Here is a 10,171-nt window from a genome sequence, read left to right as displayed (position 1 = left end):
TTTATCTTTGTAAATCTGTTCATTACCATACCCGAAAACTCCACATGCAAGCCGGCTTACTGATAACAATAACATTCGCGTCGCTTTTATAGAGGTTTTGCACAGCAGCCATGTTGAATGGCCGTAGGTACTAAAAGTTGGAATCACCTGAAACCACCTGAAACCATTTGAAACCGGCCTGAAACCATCTGAAACCATCTGAAACCATCTGAAACCACCCCCAAGGAAACCATCTGAAATTACCTGAAAATATCTCGAAATACTTTAAAACAACATGAAAACACCTAAAAAATTACGAAACCATCTGAAACTACCTGAAAATATCTCGAAATAATTTAAAACAACATGAAAGCACCTAAAAAATTACGGGTAACATCGGAAAATAAGTGTTAACGATCGAGTTTATCGACAGGGAGCCCGGCTTACGGATATCGTATATAATGCCATACAATATAGAATAGGCACCACAAACAGGGCTTCAGGCTTTTTTTTTTCTCAAAATCTCAACTATCTAGTCAATTTACTTAGGCAGTGGAAGTTAAAGCCACCATTCATCAGCTATATTCTGTCATTTGCAGTAAAATACCTTGCAAAAAATCCACATATATTTCACTTTTGCAAAAACAAAGTCAGTTAAAGTCTGGGTCACTCTATAAATTCGTCTCTGATTAAAAAGAAACGGAATGTTCAAAATTTCCTTAGGAAGTTTGAAGATCTTCAGGCCTTCCTGGCGTTTTTTCATATATAATTTGCATGATCCCGTTGAAAAAACTTCACGTATTTCTTTCGATTTAAAACAGTTTCTTCTTTGCATTCGCGATCGCATGTTGATATTGACACGCAAGTGCTTTGTCAAGAAATGAATTCGCATATTCCCGTGCAACTCCCAGCCATTCGTAGAGCTAATTGAGTGTGTTTTCAACAAGAACAATGGATTGTTTTGTCACTCTTTACTCGCTTTGGATATTTTTCTGTGCCTTAAATGTCTTGCACAAAATAACAAAGAGAGGAGCTAAGACCGAAATATTCCAAATATATAGGCTATATTTCCCGATGGCTAACTAGAAGTTGTTAAATGCAATTACTACATATTGAAAATCAGTGATTACAACTTTAATCCAAAAAGTTATACATGTATCATGTGTTATTAAACAAATCATAGTTACATATGTATCAAATAAAAAATTACAAATGTGTCATAAAAATAATAGAGCCGGAGCACCAACTCCTTTTAATAGATAAGGCAAAATAATTAATTATCTTATATGTGGGCTATCGAGACTTGTAATATGTACGGGTATTCAGATCACTCTACACGTCCAGCTTTTTGATTGGTTGCTGGAAATGGTGATTTCGTGTGGCTCCTCAACACGGCATTCATTTGATAATTCTCGGTGTAGAGTTACATGGTCAACACGTGTTGAACGCGTAATATTTTATGCCACATGGCAAAAGTAAAACAAACTTCTAAATAACCAGATATAATAATACAGGTAGTCCTTCTTTCAGAGCATGCCGACTCCAGTTTCCAGAAAAAATATGTGCAGCAAATACGCGAGTGCAAAGAGTGGATGGCGTTAAGCATTACGTAATACATGTTGGATAACCTCTGTCTCGTTAGCGACCATCTCCAGTAAGCGACCACCTTTTGAATTTCCCGTTTTGTTTCACATGTAAACTCTGTAATAAAACTCTCTAGTAAGCGACCACTATCGTGGGCGACCGCGTCCACCTTTGGGGTTAAAATTTGTGAATTTTTCATTGTTTTTCCTCTCCCGTAATCGACCATCCTTAGCAATACAGAAGCTTTGTGTCATGCTGAAAATTAAGATACCAATTTGCGATAATGTTTATACAGTGCTGTAAGACATTTTATCATTTGAAACGTTCAAATTTTTATTAAAACAGTCGAACCTTTGATAGCTGTTACACAAGATCAAATTGTGGATGGTTTGGACTTCCTTTGTTGGGATTCTCATTGTTTGGGCTTCCTGTCTAAGTAAGCGACTTCCTGTCTTAGTAAGCGACTTCCTGTCTTAGTAAGCGACTTCCTGTCTTAGTAAGCGACTATCTCCCATAAGCGACCACTTTCTCCTGACCCCAAGGTGGTCGCTTACGAGAGAGTTAACTGTATTTATAAATTTGAACTATGTCCGTTTTAGTTTGTTAAGTTTGATGACGTTTTAGGTTATTTCGAATTGTTTTGTCGATTTCAGATGGGTTCACGTGGGTTTAGATGGTTTCTTAGGTGGTTTGGATCAATTTACGTTTCTGGGCAATCCAACACGTTAATGAGGTATAGAGTATGAATAATTAATCGTACACTGTGGCAGTTTTAACAAGGACGATCAAGTAATCCACCTCGATTAACACCAATCGAGCTCGAAATAGAATTATCGGATCAATTGAATGATTAAAACATTAAAGCTCAGTAATGGAGCTGGAAATGAAACACGGCAGGGTAGGATTGATCTGTACAGTTTGATGATCCGAAGGCGGATAAGTAATCGAGCTCGATCTGTTTTGATCGAACTCATATTCTACCCATAGTCCTCATTCGAGCTCGTTTTCTGGCATGCACGGATTGGCGACAGTTTTTGTTTGGCTCCTCTCAATTTGGTCTCAAAATATCCAAATGAAAACGGGTTTTTTTACGGGTCGTTGAACGTCTCTTCCCCTTAAAGTCCGCAACACTAAAATCAAGCATGTTAAAATCTGGCAGTCCTTCCGGCGACATAAGATAACGCAGGCCATACTTAAAATCGGTAGTTTCTACAGCTTCGCTTGGATATTTTTTATACAAGATCAAGCTTTTTTTATGGAAGAATTTTTTACTTCTGCAATTGTCTCCTAATTGAATATAGAGCAACCATAAAATGCTTTAAGAGATTTTGCAATGCCTTGTCGTCTTGAGATATTTCAAACCTTTATTATTATTATAAACAGTATTATTAAAGCCATCTTTCTTAGGAATATAATGAACAACTTGTTTAGAAAACATGTGACTCATTCTCTCTCCCAGAGCATCAAACAAAAGTTTTACTGATAGTAACAGATCCAGGAAAATCTTAAAGAGTAGTTAATTGTTACACCTAGGCAACTATGTATTTTGCAGTTTAGTCAAAATAAGGCCTATTTACTATAATACTTTCAACAGTTTCCAAATAAAGTTCTTTATAATATCCCACCAAAAGTGAAAATCTTACTCTGGTATTCATTGAATATGAATGCCACCCATACAAGTCATCTGATGTTGCAAGGCATTCTGTAACTGCTCAAGAATATTTCTTGTCACCCAGCTAACCTACTCCACCACAACTAACTCTAATTCCATCTTCCTTTGGGGACATTTAAAGCGCTTCTATGATCAAAATTTGAGATATTCTAATGTTGTTTGTATCAGAGAGTATTCAATGGAAGATTAAGAAACATGTCTTTTGCTTTCGGATATCTGTCTTAGTTTTCTCGAAAAATTATTGTTTTATTCAAATTAGCTGAGATATCTTTTATTGGTATTTAACCACTAAATTTCGTTGAGATGACGTCACGATTTCCTAATTATGCATAACTTGACAATCTGAATATCTCTTGAACGGAAAGAGGTATATTTGGATAATGTAAACGAAATTTTTCTTCTAATCCAGTGCACTTATAATACATCAGAATGGCTTAGATTCGAGCGATACTAATCTCGTCATAGTAGCACTTTAGGTGGCCTACTTTGAAAAAACATCATGACTTTACTACAAATTTGCCTTCAAATTATTCTTGTGGTGACCGCTTTTCGAAATTAAACATCATACAAAAATTAAAACTGACTGGAAATGGTTGGCTATGTACACAACATCTATACGTTGTGATGTCAAAAACATTTAACGTTAAATACTCAAATAATAAATGACAAATTTTATTTCCAGCCGTCCGTTTTCATCGACAAAACTATTTATATCCACATCTCTACCCCACATCTCTCCTTCCTTCAATGTTATAGTCTCTGAAGTGAACACCTTCTCTTTTTCTGTTCCAGGCATCATTACAATCCTACAAAAACAACAATGTGAATAATTACTTATGCGAATTTCAAGTGAGGCGACTCAAATTTTTACATTCCACTAAACAATCTCCTTATCCAATTTTCTTTTGTGCGTTTTCGCTAATAAATTGCCTTGTCCCTTCGTTTCTCTTTCAGTATTTACAACCGTTTCATAGCCAATATTATACTTTTCTCACCTAATTTCTGCAGAAAATGGATGGGAAGCTGACAGTAGCTGAAGAAACAAACTGCCAGGATAGGTCAAGATTCCCCTCCACTTGTGTCCTTCGCATCTAAAGGCTTCACTTGTAATGGGCTTTTTTCGTTTCCTCTCCTCGCTGCCATACGCTTTCCGGGAAGTTTGTTAATTTCCACCGAAAGGAGGCAACCCTCTCCACCTGAACCATCACGTTTTCTGCTTGGCTCTTCTAAAAATTAATGGTAGCGTTACAAACTGCGGAAGTCGTGTTATCAAATAATTTTGAAATAGCACTAGATAGAAGCTCTTCCGATTATTTTTGTTTTATTTTCTGGTTGCCCATTATTAACCCAAGAAACCTCAATTCAATCTCCTTGCCTTGTTGTGTATGATTCTTCGCAATCGTCTTATCTCACTTGATTGAAGGACATGGTGAGATTTCGCTGCTTCCATCAAATGGCTGGTCATATCCTTTTTCTTAACGATTCTGTTGCAACCTAGGACCTTGCACTGTGTGGCTTTTTCCTGGCAATCGCTTAAATGAAGGGTTATATTAGTTCTGAAATGAAGAGAAAAAATTTATTTTAGGTGTTTTGTATTTGCATTTGTTTCTTTTATAACTACCGAATGGTGCGAAAAATAGGTAAAAAAATCTCACCTCAACTGTCAATTTTATCCGTTGCTGAAGTTTATTAACGATAAAACGATCGCTATTTGATTTGAGGGCACAACATAACACACACCAATGAATCCTAACCCTTTTTTTCCATGTATCCCTTTCTTCTGCCACTTAACAGAGTCGATTCCGGCATGAGGCGTGAATTTTGATTCTCTACGTGCCCGCATACATCTGTGGTAACAAAATAATGGCCTCGTGCATAAAGTGAAGGCCAAAATGAAATATCTGACTAGGCCATGAACATACCTTGGAAATACTCTCCCGCAATTCAGTGGACAAGGTATGACGGCATTGTCACATCTACCAGCACGGTGCTCTTCATACACTTCCCAACTCACATATTTTTTGCATTGAGGACATGAAACCTTCCTCTTCGTGCATAATAGAGCATGGGAAGGCATTTCCTGGCGTGGTATCTTTATTTGGCATCCAATATTATGACATGGTATGGGTAGTTTCGCGCAGTTGGCAAAATGCTCCGCAGCATTTCCATAACCTCCCTTCCAACCACAGCCAGCACTAAGGCACTCCACCGCCAAGGAACTGGTTACGTGGTCGAGTGCGATGTTTACACCTATTGATGCTGCTTGAAAGCCTTTTCTACACATGGGGCATTTGGGCAATTTCGCTTTCTTTACCAATTCTGTTATACATTCGCGGCATCCAGAGTGGCCACAAGTTAAACTGACAGGCTTTAGCATAGTGTTGTAACTGAAACAGTAGGAGAATCCACCCTTGGAATTGATTGTCATTGCAGCTACTCTATTCCAACTAATACCTGCCATTTCTTTCTTATCATACTCACCAAATCGAATAGACTAATTGCTGTTCTACCGGGACTGTAAAGCGACAGTTAAACGCTGCCTTTGGTCTTGTCTGAGTCATTATTTATATTTCTACAATTATCCAATTCTTCTCTCTCCGGTTTCGTGGGAACTGTTAACCTAAGTAAAAACGTGGCCAGAAAGAAACCAAGCTCTTTCATTACCCAGATAAAAATATCCTTTTGTCTCGTTGACAGTCGCTCAACAATACAATTCCGGAAATGCATGAAATTAATTACCGATGATTTTATGAATATTTTCTCACATTGAACGGTGTTAGGTGTTGCGTTGATCTTTCTTCGTTGATTGCTTGTGCTATCAGTTTCTACCAAAAATATTTTCGTTACACAATTTTTCTATGAGAACCATTCCGTTGCCATCATGCTTTTAAACGAGCTGATCGCACTGGGACAAGGAGCGCGATCTGTTATCATCCAGTAGCTTCCAAGACGCCGTTTGCTTCCAGGTCCACTTCATTGCGCTCGTTGCAATCAGGGCATGGAGTTAATTAGAAGAAACGACAACCACGTTGATGCATTCCAGTGGTAGGTCAATCATACCAGGATTAGTTACTGCGGACTGATTATCAAAGAAATACGATTTGATTTACTCCCCTTTTGCTGAACAATACAATTCCTCTCAGGTAGTTCAACAGACCCAGTTCGCGAATGTCCATCATTTTTTTGTTTCCTCATAATTTATTACAGGCGGTCGAAATCTCCTTCATTATCCGCTTTCTTACTGAGTTTCTGCCTAGTTAGGACTCGTTTTATTTTATGTTAGCACTTACATCTTATCAGCTTCTTGTTATTGACGATAGCCGACAATCAAGCGGGAGTGGCAATGCTACAAATGGCTACACGCGGCTCACCGTGGGGGTGAACCATTTGCTGTGTGCAACGATTCTTAGCACCGCCTACGTATACCTTGTGAACCAAGTAATTCAACATCTCACTCGTACTTGTGTGCCTTTTTTATCTCACAGGCGATGCGGGGGGTGTTCTAAAAAAAAAAGCCTAAGGACGAACAGCTTCTTTGCTGAGTTTTCCAAAGTGCCGATAGCTACTCTCCTCTTGGCCATCTTTTATTTTACACAAGATGACCCTCAGCAAAGAATTGTCCGGGCACTAGGCATAAACGCCAGCTTAGTATCGAAGATAGTCAGACGCCTGCAAGATGTTTGTTCTGTTGATCTGCTAAACAGACCAGTTGTTCCATTTGGAGGACCCGGATGCGTGGCTAAGTGCGACGAAAGCAAATTTACTCACAGGGCGAAGGTAACCTGAAATGAACCTGATAATCAACATCACACATATCTTATTTTCTAAACGGACATCTATAGGGGTGGTTTGTTAACCATTTCGAAATAATCTCATTTGCAGTACAACAGAGGAAGAAGGGCTGCTCGTGATGCTTGGGCGTTTGGGATAGTATCCGTTTATCAAAGTCCTTCCAGAGGGTATTTTCAAGTGGTTGCAAGAAGGGATGCGGCCACTCTCTTACCCATTATACAGCGTTGCCCTCTACCGGGCATTGAAGTGCATACCGACGACTGGGCAGCTTACAATCGATTGGCTACCTTACCTGAAATGGCTGCACATCATGTTGTTCTTCATGCGTACAATTTCGTTGATCCACGAACAAGTGTGCACACCCAGGAGGTGGAATCTGCGTGGGCTCAGCTTAAACTGGGACGCAACAGAAGGAAAGGTGTTCGTAGAGACGATCTGCAATCATACCTCGATGGGCAAATGTGACGACAGTGGAGAGGCAGCAGTTTCGACACGGTCATGGAGAACTTTCTGGCCATTCTACCATTGCAGTTTCAAACAGATACTCCTGTTTTTAAGTTTTTTAATTCTTTTCTTTTATGTTTACGACTTTTCGTTTAAGGGATTACAGTTGTACATCGGCGATTACCATTTTATCCACGATTAGATCCTGTTGCTTAAGGCCGGATTAACGCTAATCAAAGATAACACTCCTGGCGATGATAAAAATAAAAACAAAATGGGCTATTTGATGTATGTTTCTTTGGCGGGAGAAAAGATAGGAACCAAAGGCAGTTTAGGCACACCGGGTGTACGATTGGCCTATTCCTAACACAATAGAGTCAACGTTTCAAAGAATTTCTACATTTCTCTGCAAAATTGTAAAACTTTGAAACGTTGGACCTTCACCGTTGCTCCCTTATAAATTACTACAAAATCGACTACAAATCGTTTGTTTTTGTGGGACCTTTAATTTATCCTGAGGAGCCTTACAAGCCGTATGGTGGTGTTTGGGTAAAAACACCACAAATAAAGGGATTTCCAGCAATAGTAACCGATCTGTTTCCCTGATCTCTCTTCACTCTATTCGCGCGCACTAAAGTTATCTCCGACTACTTAAGGTAACACTTCACCCTCAATAACGCCCTTGATGGCTCATTAATTACGCCGGAATTTATTGCGCTTCTGCATTAAGGCGCTGTTACACCAGGCAATTTCTCACTCTTACAACTTATCTCGCAAACAAGTTACCTCAATGGTGTTACACTGGGCCACGTTTCCTGCAACCTACACTGGGCAACGTTTCTGGAGCTACTGCTCATTAATGTCTTTTCAAAATCACCGTCTCCTTTCGGTGGTGTATTCAATGAAACACCTGCTTTAGCGCATTCCAATTATGGCGCAGATAACCCAATTCGTCCTGAATACTGAATATTTAGTTTGTTTATTCTATGAAATACGAAAAGGCCGTGATATCAGCCTTTAACGTGAGATATCATTTAGTCCTGTTCAGTTTACATTAGGTTAGGGAGCACATCACAATACCCTAAGGTCGTTTTATTTTTTTTCCATTTTGCTCTCCATTGCGTGCGCGTGGATTTCATCAAGTGAAAATCAGCGTTTCCCAGCATGTCCTGTCATCGTACCAATCAGGTGTCAGTCTGAGGTCCATTTCGCGCTTATTTTCTCTTTTATCTACGTTGTTGCTGTAGCCACCGTGTTCTATTAGCACTTATGCTTGAGTTGCTTTATTGTTCTTATCTGCTGAGACAAAATTTTGGTTTTAACGTTGGCCAAAGGTTTGCGGCATAATCTTCCCTCAAACAGCTATTTAGCTTTTGACATGGTATCCCCTGTTGCCTTTCGTTATTAGAGATCGGGTTGATAATGATATTAACAATTATATCTTTATTTTTCTTGCCGATACGCGCTTAGAGTTCTTTTCAATTCCCTCAAATTGTTCATAGAGGTAAGTTCTTTGGTAAACTGGTGAAATTATATCACTCTCCGGACGCGGGTTTTGCATTTTGTACAGTATTTCATTGCGAATCTCAAAGTTAGCTTCTCCACCCTATGCCTAAATATTATGTACTCACTCTGGACAAATTTACTCTTTTTCCACTTTTTGCTATCACGATGGCGTTTCAAGAAAAGCAGGAGACTCACGCTTGTTCCACAAATCGCCGTTTTGGGGTGTTTCGTGAATTTTAGTGATTCATTGGTATGGTAGATATATTGGGAGGGGGGAGGGTTAAATACAGTTTTAAAAATACAATTTTTATTTGGCCTGTACAGCCCCCAAAATGATCCCGACCCTGAAATGATCCCCAACCCTGAAATGATCCCCAAATCGACCCTGAAATGATCCCAACCCCGAAACGACCCCCATTTTTCTTTTTGTCAACCCCGAAATGACCCCCAAGGAATTAGGGAATGTTGATTAAACATAGGACTGTTGATTGCTTTTTTGTTCTTTGTGGTAATGCTGCAATCCTTTCATTTATTTTTATTCTTACGAAGTATCAAACAAAGGGAAACTACAGTACACCACAGTTAACTCGAAGTCTTAAGGGTAACGAAAAACTGCTTGAGTTAGCGGAGTTTCCAGTTATCGGGGTCGATTTCAATTTTCCAGGTTAATAATTTATAGCTTATTGATTTTCAGCACTTCGGTATACAATGCAGTGCAAATTAGGTTTATTTAACGAGAAACTAGTACATTTGTAACAACTGTAAAAACTATGCATTCTTACTACAATGCAATAATGTGCATGTAACTTATTTACTACACTTAATTTATGTTCCCTTTTGCGTCGGGGTCGAGAGCATATCGTATGTATTTGTGCAGACATTCCAATGGACACATGTTTACTGCACTGTGACACTTTTCTTCATGTGACAGCAAAGACCCCACATCAGGAATGACTCTTACGATCGATAAGTAACTTTCAGTTTCATTCCGCCTTTCATAAAAAACATTAACTAGCTTCAGCGCATCTTTTGCCAAATTTTCCCTATTCTTAGTTTAATATATCCTCTTTTAGTTGTTAATATCGGCGCCATAAATCAGTTTATTACATACGAAAAAATGCTTTTACTTTCCCTCATTTTCGAGCAATCCACATTCCCATGTTTAATCCACATTCCCATGTTTAATCAACTCTA

General features: G+C 38.8%; 1 protein-coding gene and 1 pseudogene across 2 annotated transcripts; one reads left to right on the top strand and one right to left on the bottom strand.

The window, feature by feature from the left end:
- Nucleotides 1-2,909: 2,909 nt before the first annotated feature.
- Nucleotides 2,910-5,708, bottom strand: LOC148733952 (TNF receptor-associated factor 5-like; annotated as a pseudogene). The gene is made up of 4 exons (XR_016000171.1): nt 5,158-5,708; nt 4,611-4,791; nt 4,231-4,461; nt 2,910-4,041 (listed from the first exon to the last, which is right to left on the bottom strand). The product of XR_016000171.1 is annotated as a TNF receptor-associated factor 5-like (transcript).
- A 790-nt stretch (nt 5,709-6,498) lies between these two features.
- On the top strand, nt 6,499-7,753 carry LOC148733951 (uncharacterized). Its single transcript, XM_088757434.1, has 2 exons — nt 6,499-7,012; nt 7,118-7,753. Exons 1-2 carry the CDS (start codon nt 6,512-6,514, stop codon nt 7,490-7,492), a joined length of 876 nt encoding a protein of 291 aa, XP_088613560.1. The 5' UTR covers nt 6,499-6,511; the 3' UTR covers nt 7,493-7,753.
- The last annotated feature ends 2,418 nt before the right edge of the window (nt 7,754-10,171 follow it).

Source organism: Stylophora pistillata, chromosome 4 (genome assembly GCF_964205215.1).
Source record: "Stylophora pistillata chromosome 4, jaStyPist1.2, whole genome shotgun sequence".
NCBI lineage: Eukaryota > Metazoa > Cnidaria > Anthozoa > Scleractinia > Pocilloporidae > Stylophora > Stylophora pistillata.
The sequence above is the reverse complement of the archived record's forward strand: the minus strand, read 5'-3'. Positions and strand labels throughout refer to the sequence as shown.

Coding starts and splice junctions, on each gene's coding strand:
- LOC148733951 (XM_088757434.1), top strand. CDS start 6,512: ATGTTAGCACTTACATCTTATCAGCTTCTTGTTATTGACGATAGCCGA. Junction 7,013..7,117: donor AATTTACTCACAGGGCGAAG/GTAACCTGAAAT, acceptor TCTCATTTGCAG/TACAACAGAGGAAGAAGGGC.